Consider the following 18031-nt stretch of genomic DNA (forward strand, 5'->3'; position numbering starts at 1 on the left):
AATAAAATGACTTAATTTGGTGTAATGAAAGAATTGGTGCACATTTTGTATCGATTTGATGCGTCCTTCTCGGATCATTCTAAATAAATTGGAGTTCTTCCCCAATTTTAATGTTTCTCGATTTCAGCACCATCTGTCAATGGTTTAAAAAAATGTTTCAGACAAAACTTAATTACTTTTTTATGGAGAATCCGAATCTGCAATAGAAAATGGGGGTTTCCATTTAAGATTTAAAAGCTGCCCCACCCAAGGGGACAGGGGCTGGGGGTCACATGTAATATCATTTGATGTCCCCCTCTGAGCTTAGGAACTTGTCTTACCCACTATTTTTACCCAATGTATAGCTATCAAGATAATCTCATCTGAAACTTCAGGTGGACCACCCTGTATACTTGTCAGCCATCGATGTATTCTCTGAAGTACCGGATGGCAGAATAGATGGCTAAAAGCTCCTGGTCGAGCACAGACCAATTGATTTGGGAAGGTTGCAGTGTCTTCGAGAAAACTAGAGCGGGTGAGTTTCACCATCGAGTATCTGTTGCAGAATTGCCCCAATAACGGAATTTCTCACATTAATCATGAGAGTCAATTGGGCATCATGGTTGGGGCATGCCAAAGTGAGAGCATACGCTACACACTGTTTGATGCATTGAAATGCATCTGCCATCTTCAAAGTCCACTGAATTTTCTTCTTGCCCTGTTTGTCGGTGTCTGCCAGTGTGTTCATGAGAGGCACCTGTAGCTCAGCTGCGTGAGGCAGGTGACAAATATAGAAATTTAGAATCCCTACGAAGTGCTATAGGCCGTGACATGGCTCAGGATGGGGAACACTGCTCATGGTAGAGATACACTCCTCTGTCAACTTGATGCTGGAAGAGTTGAGCTTGTGACTTGAGAACATGACCTCCAGATGACATAACTGTGTTTTGGATTAATTAATAAGCACACCGCCATCATAGAGTGCAGCTAGAGCAGCTTCTAGTTGCCTCGAATGTGGTCATTGTTTTTGGAGAAAATGAGAATGTCATCCAAGTACGTGTAACTAAAGGGAATACAGGAAAGACGGTCATCGATAAACAGCTGCCATGACTGAGCAGCTTCCGTAGGACCTTAAGGCATGTAGAGATATTTGAACAGCCCGAATGGCATGGTGATCGCTGTTTTCTGTATATTGTCTGGATGCATTGAGGTCGTAAGTATGCTCATTTGCAGTCAGTGCCACTAAACACTATATCACCAGCAAAGGTTTGCATGAAGTTCTAGATATAAGGTGTGGGATAACTGATGTACAGTCCTGGAATTCAGTATCCGATAACCCTGACCTAGTCTCACTGAACCATGGTGTTTGGGCACTAGTTTTATATGAGAGTGGTTTGAAAAGTTCTCGGAATCACCACGAGAGGCCAGCGCTATCGCAACGAGTTGTTCATATGATATTCATTGAACTATTAACTGTAAACACATGCTACACCAGTATTCTTGGAAGAGAGCTGTGGCAGTGACGTGGCTCTGTTGTTGTTCCTGTGTAGTGATTTGCGAAGGTGGAAAAAATCGAGATTCAACAGCGATTAAATACTTTGTAAAGAAATTTGCGAAAGCAAAGGACATTCATGCTGATTTCCAGAATACACTGAGGGACTCTCCTCCTTCATATTCACCTGTTACCAAGTGGACAAATAAATTTAAATTTAGTCCAGAGAGCTTAGAAGATGATGTGCACAGTGGTTGGCCAAGATGTTTCACTACTCCATAAATCATTGCAAAAGTGCACACATTGATCATGGAGGATCGCCGATTGAAAGTGCGTGAAATTGCTCACTTTTGCCAGATGTTATCTGAAAGGGTATATCACATTTTAACTGAAGAATTAGAAATGAAAACATTATCTGCAAGATGGGTGCTGTGACTCTTGACACTGGATCAGTGTGTGCTTGCGCACATGTGCCATCACCATGGCAAAATTACATGAACTAAGGTATGAAATGTTGCCACACCTGCCTTATTCACCTGATATGGCTCTGTCAGACTTCCATCTATTTCCAAAACTGAAAATTTTTCTTAATGGACGAAGATTCACTTCAAACAAAGAACTGATAGCTGGAGTTGACAACTATTTTGCAGGCTGGAGGAAACTCATTTTCAAAATGGGATCAAGGCACTTGAACATCTTTGGACCAGGTGCATTAATCTACAAGGAGACTACACTGAAAAATAAAAAAAGGTGTCAGTGATGTAAGTACTTTTTTTCTATTCCGTTTTGAGAACTTTTCAAACCACCCTCGTACAAAGCCCAAGGACTGTCAGAAAGACGTACAGTCCCTTCTTGCAACAGCTCGTTCATAGCTGACCTGACTCTCTGTAAGTCTATGGGGCACAGGCATTGAGGTTTGTGGCAACCTGGTGGACTATTGGTAGTCATGATATGATACACTGTCCTTTCCAGTCCTGTCCTGTCCAGTTTAGAAACACTGCAGGTGATGCTGTACTGATGCTGGGAAGGTGGTTGACATGCATCGGCGAGAGCTGGCATGGAGGGGAGCATTCTGCATGTGAGTTGAATGTGGCTGGAGAAGATGGTGGGGCAGGTTGATGCAGTGCCTGCCGTCCATGGTTGTTAACACTCTGATACATGAAGGCATTCTTGAGCCATTTGCTATTCTGTAGTTATGTCATTGACATGGTGCCTAAGGTCTTCCTGTTTGCTACGTGGCCATTGATTGCAACAGTCAGTGTAGTACTTGATGTGTACTCAGTGTGTCATCCACCAGTGTGACATACTCATGAAGCGTGTTGAGGTACAAGTCATTGACACAGCACTGTTTTGGTTGATGTGGGATAGATATGAGTGGTGTAGGCATGGTCAGGGTGAAGAGGTCCTGAATACTAGTGCTAGTTAACTGATGAGTGAGATCAGTGTGAATGGCAGAGAATCAAGTCCAGTCAAGTGACTATCCAAGTCGATTGCAGGGTTGGTGAAAGTTGCACAGTGCAGTCATTGGTGCCATGGACCAAGATTTTGGGGTGGTTTGTTGGATGGGGGTATAAAACTGTTGCTGGCACGAATGTCCACGTGCTGAGTCATGGCAGGGAGCAAAACATCTGTCAGAGATGAGAGTGGAATCTGGTACATAGTTGTCACGCTTTGCAGGCTGGGTGGCTGGGCCATGGTGGGTTGCCAGCCACTGTGAGAGTGTGGCATCTCCTTTGTGAGCAGTCATGGTAGTTCGGATGCACTCCCACATCACTAGGGGTGGTAGCCTTGCACTTATTAATCCTGTAGTGGTGGCGAATTACCGAATACACTCAATCTGACACTCGGAGGCAATCTTCTAATGGGGCTGACTTCTAGGTCAGTCAGAAAGTTCACTAGCCAAAGGATCCACAGTGCTGTGTCTTGCATAAGGGAGGCATCGACAGTTGCACAGAGTTGGCCCAAAGTTGCAGTGGTATGCCCTTCTGAGGTTGTTGCTTGTACATGACCTTAAGCTACTGTTCTGTAAAATGTGAAAGTTTCTGTAAAAATGCTGCTTTCGCTGCACCATATTTGCCCTTTGCGGCATGCTCAGGATAATGTCACTAAAGAGTTTGGCCTGCACAGCTAGATGGCAGAGTAGATGAACACACTTGTTGGCATTGCTGGAAATTCCAAAAGTCCAAAAAATCCCATCCAGGTTACAAACCATAATGCTACAAACCATAATGCTGGCTGAGTGGCTTTGAATGGCAGTAGTTTTAAATGTGTGCTAGACAATTTCAATCAGAAAGGTGGATGAACAGTTACATCATTTCTGACGTTATGCAATATGGGTGCCAGATCTATGTAGCATGCAATTGGTTGTGGCAGAACGATTAGCAGTTGCTTGAATCCATTGAATCCAATTCATGGTCTGGAGGATGTGGAAGACATGAATACAGAGTTGTACGTAGTTTATGGGCCTTGTTTAACCAAGGCAGGGCCAGATGCATTATTGTTCTTGAAGTCTAATGATAGGTTCGGAGCATGTGGCCATTGTTGATGCATTACATGGCGAGTGTTAGCCACAGAAATGTCACAGTCTTGAATGTTGCACTCAGTTTTAATCACACCATTTGCAAACTGCACATCCGGTACCGCAATTCTTGAGCTGTTGTCTGCAGAAGTAGTCGCAGAGGACGAATTGATGTGATACGGCCACATTCTCACAGTCTGATAGCCTGCGCCAGATTTTTATGAATGCCAAATGCATGCTCCTCGGTGGATGTGGGGTCTCTAGTGTAGGAGGGATTGGATTACAGGCTTTTAGTCACCATCATTAATACTTGACACATTATGTGGTACTTACTTTATTACACAAGCCGTTGCTTACATTTCCATACACAAGCATCATCTACTATGCACTGCTGCTGCATTGTTAGACAAGATCTTCCTCACTTCATTGAAGAGCTTTCCATCATGTTTAAGTTTGATATTCTTACATACTAAACAAACCCAAAGTGTTAAATTTCTTATCTGTGGCTCAGAGGAGGCTTCTATATTTTGATGCAAGGATACTAACAGGTTGCCAATACAAGAAATGATTCATCCCTGTTAATTTAAAGATAATCAGAGTTTTACACATTACCTGACTATATAAATTTGGGGATCTAAAACCCGTGTTAGCATTAGAAATAACAAAGACTCAGCATTACAAATAACAAAGGTTTTTTATGTAAATATTAAGTAGATGGAGTAACGAAAGAATATCTGCTGATTGTAATTAGAAGAGCGTCGGTTTTTCCGAATGTAGCAACTATTGTACTAATTTTATTGTGGTTTTTGCAAATAGAGTATAACAGATTAAACAATGGCCAGCTGTTCATACAGCCTAAAAGAGACATTAGGCAAAAAGTTTGTACAAATGGTTCAGTGGGCAGTGTATTCAACTCGATCATGTAAATCAGTATTGAGAAGCACTGGGAGATAACAATGACTGCATGTATGATGTGTATGTTCACAGTTGATTGTACTGAAGAAGGATTTTGCATGAAAGCTAGGCAGTTTAACAAATTTTACTGGACACTTTGTACTGCTCAGTGCCTCTTATGCTTGATGAATAACGTTCTTTCCTCATTTCTGCATGAAGAAAAGTCCTAGGAGGAAGGACATTCATTTGAAGATGTGATATAAACATGAATATATTGGAACAGCATTGTAGGGCCGAATAATATTGATTCACATGAAGGCTGTTTTGTGGTGTTTAAAGGAAGGTAATTTTTCATATTTTAATCTGATTGTAACACAGCTATGACTCTGGTTGTGCAAATGTTGGATGGAGTCATTGTTTGCTGTTGGATCAGATTCATCAGCTATGACCAGATAGACAGTATTGTTGTGTTGAATTGTGTTTTATTCATCTCATGACGTACATTTGCAATCCATTTGGTTTGCGTACAGGAGACATGTCAAAAATTTAATCTCATGACGTACATTTGTAATCCATTTGGTTTGCATACAGGAGACATGTCAAAAATTTATAAAACAAGGAGAAGACATTTGATTTTATTATCAAAGAAAGTAAAAAACTTTTTGTTAATTAGTTTATACATACATACATACATACATACATACATGAATGACAGGCCTTCACATGGTGAATAGGCTTCCATGCCTCAGCAATAGACACACTGTAGTTGCAACAATTTTGGAGGTATGGCTGTGGTGTGGCCAAACTAACACATGGTTCCTGAAGGAGGACAGAAGCTATTTCAGTAGTTACAGTGAAGTTGCTCTTGATGATCAGTTGATCTGGCCTTGTAACATTAGCCAGCATGGCGTAGCTAGATTGACACTGTGACACAGCCAAAAGCAAGCAAATTATCTTCTTATATTCCCCAAGAACATGCAACTTTATTGGTTGGTTAAATGAAGATGACATTCTAATGGGTAAAATATCCTGGAGCTAAAATTGTGCCCCCATTCAGATCTCTGTGTGGGAACAGAAAGCCGAGGGGGGGGGGGGCAGAGGAGGGACATTATCAGAAGTATAAACAAGTCTCTTTAAGGCAACAGATTGGCTGGTAGTATAATCGTAAGTACTGCCAATGGACACATACAAAAAATCCTAGCTTTTGCAACTCCTTTCACAGAGAGGGAAGAGGGACATGGTGGGGAAGGTTAGAAATGTGTGGCAGGTCACTCAGTCCCAAGGATAACAGGGACTCCACTGTAGTGAGAATCTAGAGAGAGACAAAGACGAAGCTAGTGGCTCAGAGGAAGGCAGCCAGTTTGCCAGCAAGGTATGCAGGAGGGAGGGGGACAAGTGCACAGGCTAGGTATGTGATGCACAGTTGTCACATCCAGTGTGGAGTGCCACATGCTGAAGATGATATGAGAACATGAATTGAGAAGTGATGTCAGAACATGGGTAGGTGAAACTGTTGGGTAGAGGGTGCGGGGTTTGTGGGTTACTGAAGATTGAGGCTAGGCTGATTGCAGCAATGAAGTATAACTTGCAAGGAGAACTCCCATCTGCGTAGTTCGGAGAAGCTGGCAGAGAAGGCAAGGATCCACGTGGCTTGGATTGTGAAGCAGCTATTGAAATTGAGCATGTTATGTTCAGTTGCTTGTTGTAATGCCGAGGGTGGTCAACTTTGTTCTTGGTAATAGTTTTGTATTAGCTTTTCGTCATGGTGGACAACTGATTGGTAGTCATGCAGACATAAAAAGCTGTGCAGTGTTTGCAGCAGATTGGTATATGACAGGGTTGCTTTCACAAGTGGCACAGCCTCTAATGTGGTAGGATAAGCCTGTGACAGGACTAGAGTGGGAAATGCTGGGTGGGTGTACTGGGCAGGTCTTGTACCTTGGCATTCGACAGCAATACGGTCCGTGTGACAAGGAGTTGGGAGTCGGAGCAGCTTAGGGATGGTGTTGTGTAGTTGGGTGGGTTATGGAACACCACTCTAGGAGGGTTGGGAAGCATCTTGGATAGTGATTGGCAACTCCACGGATAGTATGTCTGTTATATCCGGGCATGACAAAGATAATCAAAGCTGTTCCAGTCCAGGGTAATGTTGGGTGATGAGAGGGCACTCCTTTGTAGCTGATTCTTTGGGCTAGTGGGAGGATTGGAGGTTTGTGAAGATGTGGAAAGGGAAATCCATTTGCAGACTACGTTTACGGGGTAGTTCAAAATGGCTCCGAGCACTATGGGACTTAACATGTTAGGTCATCAGTCCCCTAGAACTTAGAACTACTTAAACCTAACTAACCTAAGGACATCACACACATCCATGCCCGAGGCAGGATTCGAACCTGCAACCGTAGCAGTCGCGTGGTTCCGGACTGAAGGGTATAGAACCGCTCGGCCACCGCGGCCGGCTACGGAGTAGTGTCTGTTTGTGAAGGCCTTGGTGAGACCTTCAGCATACTGTGCAAGGCAGTTATGATCACTGCAGATATGTTGTTCATAGGCTATATGGGAGGAATTTTTTGCTGTGAAAGGGATGGCAGCTGTCGAAATGCATGTGTTGTTTTGTGGTTAGTGGTTTTAATGTCAACAGATGGAGGCATCAAGAGGTGGAGATCCATGGTCACAAGGTGGCACATTGGGTTGAGGAGGACCAGATGAAGCAGATGGTAGAGAAGGTATTGAAGTTGTGAAGGACTGAGGGTAGGGTTTCTTGGCCCTGAGTCCACATCATGAAGGTATCATCAGTGAACCTGAACTAGACTAGGAGTTGGTAGATTTGGGAGGCTCTGGAAGTTTTCTCGAGATGGCCTGTAAACAGTTTGGCATAGGAGGGTGCCATGCCAACCCCTAGTCTGGTTCAGGTTGATGGTATCTTCATGATCTGGACTAAGGGCCAAGAAACCCAGTCATCATTCCATCACAGCCTCCACACCTATCCCCACAACACCTTCTCTCCCATCCACTTCGTCTGGTTCTCCTCAATCCAACATGCCACCTTAATGGATGTTTTCTCCATCTGTCTGATATCTCCATCCACACCTTTGTCGACATTAAACCCACTAACCACAAAACAGCACCTGTATTTTGACACTAACAATCTCTCCCTACCCTCCTGGCCACCTATGAACAACGTATGTGCAGTGTCTTGAACTCCCTTGCCCGGTATACTGAAGGTCTCATGAAAGCCTTCACAAACAGACAGTACCCAATAAACCTAGTCCGCAAACAGATTTTCCTTCCAATATCCACACACACACACACACACACACACAGTCTTCCCACCTACTCCAAGAATCAGTGACAAAGATGTGCCTCCCTTCTCACTCAGTATCATCCTGGACTGGAACCACTGAACCATATCCTTCATCAGGGCTTTGACTATCAATCATCATGCCCGGAAATGAGGAACGTCATACTCAAGATCCTTCCCACTCCTAAAGTGGTGTACCTTCATCCACCCAACAACACAACATCCTACTTCATCCCTATGCCACCCTCACTCCCAAGCCCTTGTCACAGGGATCATAACTGTGGAAGACCAAGATGCAAGACTGCCCAATCCATCCACTCAGCACTTCCTACCCCAGTCATGTCACAGGCTTTTCCTACCCTATCAGAGGCTGTGTCACCTATGAAAGCAGCCATGTCATATACCAGCTCTGCTACAAACACTGCACAGCTTTTTGTTTTGGTATGACTACCAACCAGCTATCCACCAGGGTCAGTGGCCACTGACAAATTGTTGCCAAGAACAAAGTTGACTGCCTGGTGCACAACTTGCTTCACAAAGTGGGCCATGTGGATTCATCCTTCCCTTACCAGCTTCTCTGAACTATGCAGCTGAGAATTATCCTTGCAACTCATCCTTTGCTTCCGTAAATGTCCTGGCCTCAATCTCCAGTAATCTGCTGGCCCACATCCTCCACCCAATAGTTTTTCATTCCTCCAACCTGTCACGCCCTCCCAGTTCATATCCCCACATCACCTTCAACATGTGCCACTCTCCACTGGCTCTGACCACTGTGTGTCACATACCTAACACATGCACCTTCCACCCTTCCCTCCCTCCTTCATCCATAGTTGGCAAATTGACTGCCTCCCTCTGAGCACTTAGCCACTCAATCCCCAACCCCTCTCCCTCTCTCCTGCCTTTCTCCCCCATACCCATACCACCTGACACAACTGCCGCCCCAACCTAATCCACATGCCAAATTGCAGCACTGGCATTGCACTCTAGCCCGCACCATGTAGGGCCATAGGTGTGTGTATGCCTACAAATGCATCTGTGTTTTCTATATGTATTTGTACTCTTAGCTCGAAAAAGGATTGCTGCAAAAGCTATCAATTTTTTTGTGTGTGTGTGTGTGTACCTGTGGATGTCTCAGAACTTCACTTTTTGGTGAGTGATCTCCTTTACTCCTAAAGTATTTACTTTCTACCAAAACATTTATACAAAATTAATTGTTTGAGGTATTACAAAAGTCAGCATTTTGGCCATACAACACTGAGCTGGAGAGGTGAAGCAACTAATGATAAATATGTAAAGGCAGTGCATGATCCAGGCACTGACTGCCCTGTCCAGGGAAGTGCATCAACTGCTCTGGGAGCCACCCAGGCTGGGGAAAAGAGCAGAATATTCAGGTCAGAAGGTGCTCCAAGTGCCATAAGCAGTAATACTGGTATTACTGTCATACCTGACTGATGAGAAGGATGCCTTGGACTTCAGTGAATGGTACCAGACCCTGAAGCCCCCCTGTTCCCCGGTCCCTCCCTCTGTATCAGTGCCTCCTATCCCAGCACAAAGCTGAGGGGAAATTAAAAACACAACACTAAAATGGTAGTTCTTGAGACAATTTCAATTATCTACTGCAGTCATCTCCACATAGTAAACACACTTACTATCCATCCTAATAATAAAATTAAAATGGAAACAGTAAATAAAAATGAGTCCTGTCATTTTTAGACATGTGTTTGTACTACCAACCTTCTCACAATCACAAATGCAAAGTACTATGCTGAGACTCTCATTGATGTTAGTTTTCTCAATGCTGGCGGACAAGGAAATATCCAGCAGTAATAATCTGTTTGGCCATTCTCCTGGAACTGAAATCACCGTGAGTTCCTCAGTAGATGTCAAGACTACTTTTTCTTGATGTGAGACCGTGAGTGCTTTCTAGTAGCCATTTGTCTCTTACTTTTTGGTTTATAATGGTGCACCCAAACCTCATTTCCAGTCATACTCAATTGTGACAAGTTGAAATGTTGACTCAGACAGTGAGACATGTTTAAATGGGCGATTGATAACGAACTATCTGCAGAATGCAGGTTTTTGAGTATGAGTCTGAGTCTGGCAGTAGAGGTCTGAAGACCAGATGAGGCAACCGTGCTGAGAATAATATCTCCTAAATTTACATAATGATCTAGTGCTGCTGAGGTTCTGCATGCTATGCAACTTGTGATTATCAGACAGTTGTTATAATTTATAAACTTTGTATAGCCAAGATCGTGTAGTAGACAGATGTATTAGACAGATCCTTGTCTAATGCAGAATTCTATAGCAATGTCATGAATAATAAAGTGCATGTTGATGTCCACTGGATGACCAGTCTACTAGATGACATAATATATTCAATTTTTTAATCCATCCATCCATTGTAATTTTCTGTCTTAACTGTTTCCACACTGAACTTTTATTCTGTTTTAGATTTCAGACAGTTTTGTTCCCTGTGATAAAAAATGAAAGGGAACATCTTTATTTGTTCTTGCATAGTGTATATTGACATTGGCTTCTACAAGTTGGCATAGGTGTGTGCCATTCAAGTTACCAAGAAATTTTGCAGTGTATTGTTAAGGAACTATAGTTCTCCTGTAAGACAATATTATGTTGTGCCATCTATAAAATTTTAATAAAAATCCTGTTTTATAAAATTCCTATTATCCAATGACATATTTTCATATTTATAAAAATATTGAGAAATGAATATAATAGAGGGAAACATTCCACGTGGGAAAAAGATATCTAAAAACAAAGATGATGCGCCTTACCAAACGAAAACGCTGGCAGGTCGATAGACACACAAACAAACACAAACATACACACAAAATTCAAGCTTTCGCAACCAACGGTTGCTTCATCAGGAAAGAGGGAAGGAGAGGGAAAGACGAAGATATACAGGCTGTAATTTTCAAACCACGTTGATTTACTCGATTTAAGTATACTAGTTTTTACTTAAGGGGAGAAAAATTAGATGTGTTGTCTGCAGTTTTTGCAACTGTTCCATTGGAGTGTATCGTAAACCCTTATTGATAACTGACTCATGAACTACAGCCATAATTTGTGCTGGTTATATTGTTACATTCCATCCTGGATTTTCCATTGTTTGAATATACATCAGAATTAACGATAATTGACAATATGAGGAGAGAACTGAGAAGAAAAGTGAAAGCATAAAAACCTGTATTGTACTATTTGTGTGTGCTGAATTACATAACAGAATTAAGGGAATCTGTTATTGATTTGTTACCTATATAATAACAATAGTCTATTTCATATAAATTACAATATTCACAACCACAGAAGATATAAAAACAGAATTTCTACGTGTAAATCTGCATCCTTCTCTAAGGTTCGAAGCAGAGTCTTTCCATCTGACGCAAAAGTATTTTACAAGTAGCTCACCTAGGTATAAGGCTGGTGATCTGCATGAAGTAACAGAAAAAGAGGCTGTATTAATAGGTTTAATTTGGCATACAGAGTAATATGTTATTATTCATGTAAAATGCAATGTAGTTCTATCACAAATTCATAAGGGCTGTACAGATAAAAACATTTATCTGATGCAATACATGTTAAGTACATGTGAGCCATTAACTCACTTCCAGTTTTGTTTTTTCTTGCAGGGCTAGTCACCCTCTAACGAATGCATATCTGGATAAAAGCTACACATCTGCAAAAATGTCTACTGAACCAATAAGGTTCCCAAACTTAGTTACCAGTGTTGAACGAAACCCACCACATGCTGCACGGACTGCACTTTATTCTCGTTACACACCTTTTGAATGGACACAGAGTAATATCAACTATTATAATGAATCAGAAACCAATAGAAATTATGCAGAACGCCTCAGAAATGAAGCAGTTCGTGTAATTAGGTAAGTACTTTCACACAAAGTTTTTTAAAGGTAAAATCTGTCTGATTTATATAATTAGCTTACAAAACAATAACCAACTCTGAACACATATCAGTGACTCTGTCTCCTCCTTATTTGAGAATCCATCAGAAACTATGAGAAACAAAATTAAAAAATCAGTTTCCTGTATACTAATTTCTCCTGAGTCATTGTATGTTTGTATTTTCTTTGCCAACAGCACATGTACGCACTTTCCATCTGTTTTATAGATTTTTTATTTTTTTCCTTTCTTTCTTAAATATGGATAATAAAGCATCATGAAACCCACTGGCAAGCTGAAACTGCATGCTGAACCAGTACTTGAACCCAGAATCTGAGCTTTCATAAGAAATACCCAAACTGACAGAGTAATCCAGGCACTACTTATTATGTGCTCTCACCACCTCAGTTCTGCCACTACTTCTTTCCTGCCTTGTCAAAGCTCTTTTGCATTCTTGGATAGCTGTATCAGTAAGATCAGTGTCCATGAAAGGACAGGTTCTGAATTTAAGTACTGACCTGGATCACAGTTTTTACATATGAGGAAGTTTCAAAGCAGTCCACAGTTGCTGCAGAGTGAAATATTCATATTAAGAGATGTGGTTGCTTTTAATTCTTGTCTGTCAGCCCTGATCCAGCTCCTATTTCTGTAACTTGTGCTCTTCTATCTAAAAAGACAACAAGCATTCAAATTTGAGCAAAATGTAGTTATGAATAAGCAAGTATTTGAGATAAAGATTCTTTACAATGCTATGACTGCTGATATGTTGGTTATTATTAACAGCATTATTATTGTTTGATTGCTCACAGGCTCACTATTTGTACCAAAGAAACTTATTGAGCTATGACTTTTGTCCTTTCCATTATAACTATACCTCCACCAGATATAAATATTGTAACATGATTAAAATTGCATTTATGTTTCTGTTTGCTCCTTTCGTTTATTTTATTTGTTTGTTTTCATAGTGAAATGTTTATTATGTTTCATGTTCAGTCATGAATTATGATGCAGTGTTAGACATGGAACAGACTGGCTTTTTTTTCTAGTTCCATTAAAATATATTAATTTATTAAAAATAAACAGTTGTAATTGAAAAAGTTTTTGCTTGATTTTAATTTACTGTGCCCTCCATAAGTTTGGAAACACAGAGTGGTCATGGAGAATGGAAAGAAAATACTTTATAAAATTGCATCTTATTATTTTCAAATTGTTCATTAAACTAAGTCAAAACATAGGCAAATGCAATGTTTGAATTTTAGATTCCTCAGAATAACCATCCTTTGCATTCATCACTGCCTTGTGTGCTCTTGGCATATGTTGTTGTTGTTGTTGTGGTCTTCAGTCCTGAGACTGGTTTGATGCAGCTCTCCATGCTACCCTGTCCTGTGCAAGTTTCTTCATCTCCCAGTACCTACTGCAACCTACATCCTTCTGAATCTGCTTAGTGTATTCATCTCTTGGTCTCCCTCTATGATTTTTACCCTCCACGCTGCCCTCCAATGCTAAATTTGTGATCCCTTGATGCCTCAGAACATGTCCTACCAACCGGTCCCTTCTTCTCGTCAAGTTGTGGCACAAATTCCTCCTCTCCCCAATTCTATTCAATACCTCCTCATTTTAGTTATGTGATCTACCCATCTAATCTTCAGCATTCTTCTGTAGCACCACATTTCGAAAGCTTCTATTCTCTTCTTGTCCAGACTATTTATCGTCCATGTTTCACTTCCATACATGGCTACACTCCATACAAATACTTTCAGAAACGACTTCCTGACACTTAAATCTATACTCGATGTTAACAAATTTCTCTTCTTCAGAAACGCTTTTCTTGCCATTGCCAGTCTACATTTTATATCTTCTCTACTTCGACCATCATCAGTTATTTTGCTCCCCAAATAGCAAAACTCCTTTACTACTTTAAGTGTCTCATTTCCTAATCTAATTCCCTCAGCATCACCTGATTTAATTCGACTACATTCCATTATCCTTGTTTTGCTTTTGTTGATGTTCATCTTATATCCTCCTTTCAAGACACTGTCCATTCCATTCAACTGCCCTTCCAAGTCCTTTGCTGTCTCTGACAGAATTACAATGTCATCGGCGAACCTCCAAGTTTTTATTTCTTCTCCATGGATTTTAATACTTACTCCGAATTTTTCTTTTGTTTCCTTTACTGCTTGCTCAATATACAGATTGAATAACATTGGGAAGAGGCTACAACCCTGTCTCACTCCCTTCCCAACCACTGCTTCCCTTTCATACCTCTCGACTCTTATAACTGCCATCTGGTTTCTGTACAAATTGTAAATAGCCTTTCGCTCCCTGTATTTTACCCCTGCCACCTTTAGAATTTGGAAGAGAGTATTCCAGTCAACATTGTCAAAAGCTTTCTCTAAGTCTACAAATGCTAGAAACGTAGGTTTGCCTTTCCTTAATCTTTCTTCTAAGATAAGTCGTAGGGTCAGTATTGCCTCACGTGTTCCAAGATTTCTACGGAATCCAAACTGATCTTCCCCGATGTCGGCTTCTACCAGTTTTTCCATTCGTCTGTAAAGAATTCGGGTTAGTATTTTGCAGCTGTGACTTATTAAACTGATAGTTCGGTAATTTTCACATCTGTCAACACCTGCTTTCTTTGGGATTGGAATTATTATATTCTTCTTGAAGTCTTAGAGTACTTTGCCTGTCTCATACATCTTCCTCACCAGATGGTAGAGTTTTGTCAGGACTGGCTCTCCCAAGGCCGTCAGTAGTTCTAATGGAATGTTGTTTACTCTCAGGGCGTTGTTTTGGCTCAGGTCTTTCAGTGCTCTGTCAAACTCTTCACGCAGTATCGTATCTCCCATTTCATCTTCATCTACATTCTCTTCCATTTCTATAATATTGTCCTCAAGTACATCACCCTTGTATAGACCCTCTATATACTCCTTCCATCTTTATGCTTTCCCTTCTTTGGTTAGAACTGGCTTTCCATCTGAGCTCTTGATATTCATACAAGTGGTTCTCTTTTCTCCAAAGGTCTCTTTAATATTCCTGTAGGCAGTATCTATCTTACCCCTAGTGAGATAAGCCTCTACATCCTTACATTTGTCCTCTAGCCATCCCTGCTTAGCCATTTTGCACTTCCGGTCAATCTCATTTTTGAGACGTTTGTATTCCTTTTTGCCTGCTTCATTTACTGCATTTTTATATTTTCTCCTTTCATCAATTAAATTCAATATTTCTTCTGTTATCCAAGGATTTCTACTAGCCCTCGTCTTTTTACCTACTTGATCCTCTGCTGCCTTCACTATTTCATCCCTCAGAGCTACCCATTCTTCTTCTATTGTACTTCTTTCCCCTACTGCTGTCAATTGTTCCCTTATGCTCTCCCTGAAACTCTGTACAACCTCTGGTTTAGTCAGTTTATCTAGGTCCCATCTCCTTAAATTCCCACCTTTTTGCAGTTTCTTCAATTTTAATCTGCGGTTCATAACCAATAGATTGTGGTCAGAGTCCACATCTGCCCCTGGAAATGTCTTACAATTTAAAACCTGGTTCCTAAATCTCTGTCTTACCATTATATAATCTATCTGATACCTTTTAGTATCTCCGTGATTCTTCCATGTATACAACCTTCTTTTATGATTCTTGAACCGAGTGTTAGCTATTATTAAGTTATGCTCTGTGCAAAATCCTACCAGACGGCTTCCTCTTTCATTTCTTCCCCCCAATCCATATTCACCTACTATGTTTCCTTCTCTCCCTTTTCCTGCACTCGAATTCCAGTCACCCATGAGTATTAAATTTTCGTCTCCCTTCACTATCTGAATAATTTCTTTTATCTCATCATACATTTCATCAATTTCTTCATCATGTGCAGAGCTAGTTGGTATATAAACTTGTACTACTGTAGTAAGCGTGGGCTTCATGTCTATCTTGGCCACAATAATGCGTTCACTATGCTGTTTGTAGTAGCTTACCCGCACGCCAAATTTTTTATTCCTTATTAAACCTACTCCTGCATTACCTCTATTTGATTTTGTATTTATAACCCTGTATTCACCTGACCAAAAGTCTTGTTCCTCCTGCCACCAAACTTCACTAATTCCCACTATATCTAACTTTAACCTATCCATTTCCCTTTTTAAATTTTCTAACCTACCTGCTCGATTAAGGTATCTGACATTCCACACTCCGTTCTGTAGAACGGCAGTTTTATTTCTTCTGATAACAACGTCCTCTTGAGTAGTCCCCACCCAGAGATCCGAATGGGGGACTATTTTACCTCCGGAATATTTTACCCAAGAGGACGCCATCATCATTTAACCATACAGTAAAGCTGCATGCCCTCGGGAAAAATTACGGCTGTAGTTTCCCCTTGCTTTCAGCCGTTCGCAGTACCAGCACAGCAAGGCCGTTTTGGTTATTGTTACAAGGCCAGATCAGTCAATCATCCAGACTGTTGCCCCTGCAACTACTGAAAAGGCTACTGCCCCTCTTCAGGAACCACGCGTTTGTCTGGCCTCTCAACAGATACCCCTCCGTTGTGGTTGTACCTACGGTACAGCCATGTGTATCGCTGAGGCACGCAAGCCTCCCCACCAACGGCAAGGTTCATGGGGGGGGGGGGGGGGGGGTCCTGGAAAAGAGTGGGTCTATTTTGCCAGGGTTTCCTTTGGAATGTCTTGATTCTTGCTGCAGAACCTCCAACAAGTGTGTCCCACTCATGATTCCCCATTTTCGAATACTCCTGTCCAACTCATCCCATAGTAGCTCAATAGTCAATCAGGGACTGGAGAAGCCTTTTCATGTTTTCCAAAATTTTTGAACCTCGACAGAATTCATGTAGTTGTGACCCAAGCAAGACATATGTTTTGGGTCGTTGCCTTGCTGCAAGACAAACCCTTTTCCAAACAGACACACACAAGATATCTTGGCATGTTGTTGGAGAATGGCGTGATAATAGTTTTGGTTCATTTTGCCATCTACTTTCATCAAATCTCCAACTTCATTTCCTCCAAAAGATCCTCATATCTTAACAGAATCCACTCCATGCTTCACAGTTGGAATTACATACTGAGGATGAAAGCATTCATGGAGTAAACACATACAGATTGACATCATTTACTTCCAAGTATTTCAAACTTGGATTCATCAGTGAATAATACTCTTTCCCAAACCCTTGCTGTTTAATGCTGGTGTGTTGTAGGCACTGTTAACTCGCTCACTGGCATACACCCAATTGTGTTTAGTTTAGCAGTCAGTTCACTGACAGTTTTGAATGTATTATAGTTACTACAAAGACTTTTCCTGGCATTCTGATATTTTTCTGCATGCTCCTGAGTGAGGATGACCACCATAGGAACCTGTCTCTCGATGTCAGTGAATGATCGAGACAACCCCACTGATGGAACTCTCCAATTTCGATGATATTTGTTGATATTATTGCTTTCTTGGTGCAAAGCGACTATCTTAACCTGTAAATCACAAGGGATCTGTCACTTTGCGGTCCTTTTCAACTACTTTTGCTGTGTGTACTACCTTCTTTTATGATGTCTCCTACTTTCATATAAATAGAACTATAACTGAACAGAACTGTAAACAATGTGCCATCTACTGGTGCCACCTGGTGTGTTTAGTGGAATGCATGTACAGGTAAAATCAGTTTATATAAAACTGAGCAATACCAATATGTACCAGTATATATGTATATGCTCAGTAGTTAAATGTACAATACTTTAAGTGTCATTATTAATGATTATTTGAGTATACATTCTGTATTCTAACCAGTAAAGCACATAGATCACTCCAATCTTGCTCTGCCATAATATGCGTCATGGTGTTTCCAAACTTATGGAGGGTAGTGTATTATAAATACTAACTGACAAACCCAGCATTGCCTGGGTATTCATTTTGCCAGTTTTATATTAGAAATGAAACAAAAACT

The 18031-nt window shown here is 41.1% G+C and overlaps 1 protein-coding gene across 1 annotated transcript in view; it reads left to right on the forward strand.

Annotated features, from left to right (window-relative positions):
* The window catches only part of LOC124789542 (tektin-3-like), a 113452-nt gene that overhangs the window by 26595 nt on the left and 68826 nt on the right, over positions 1-18031 (forward strand). Inside the window, exon 4 of the mRNA XM_047256939.1 lies at positions 11832-12083. Within this exon, the coding sequence (XP_047112895.1) occupies positions 11832-12083 (252 nt within the window). The remainder of the gene's footprint in view (positions 1-11831; positions 12084-18031) is intronic.

This window comes from Schistocerca piceifrons, chromosome 3 (genome assembly GCF_021461385.2).
Source record: "Schistocerca piceifrons isolate TAMUIC-IGC-003096 chromosome 3, iqSchPice1.1, whole genome shotgun sequence".
In the NCBI taxonomy this organism is placed as follows: domain Eukaryota; kingdom Metazoa; phylum Arthropoda; class Insecta; order Orthoptera; family Acrididae; genus Schistocerca; species Schistocerca piceifrons.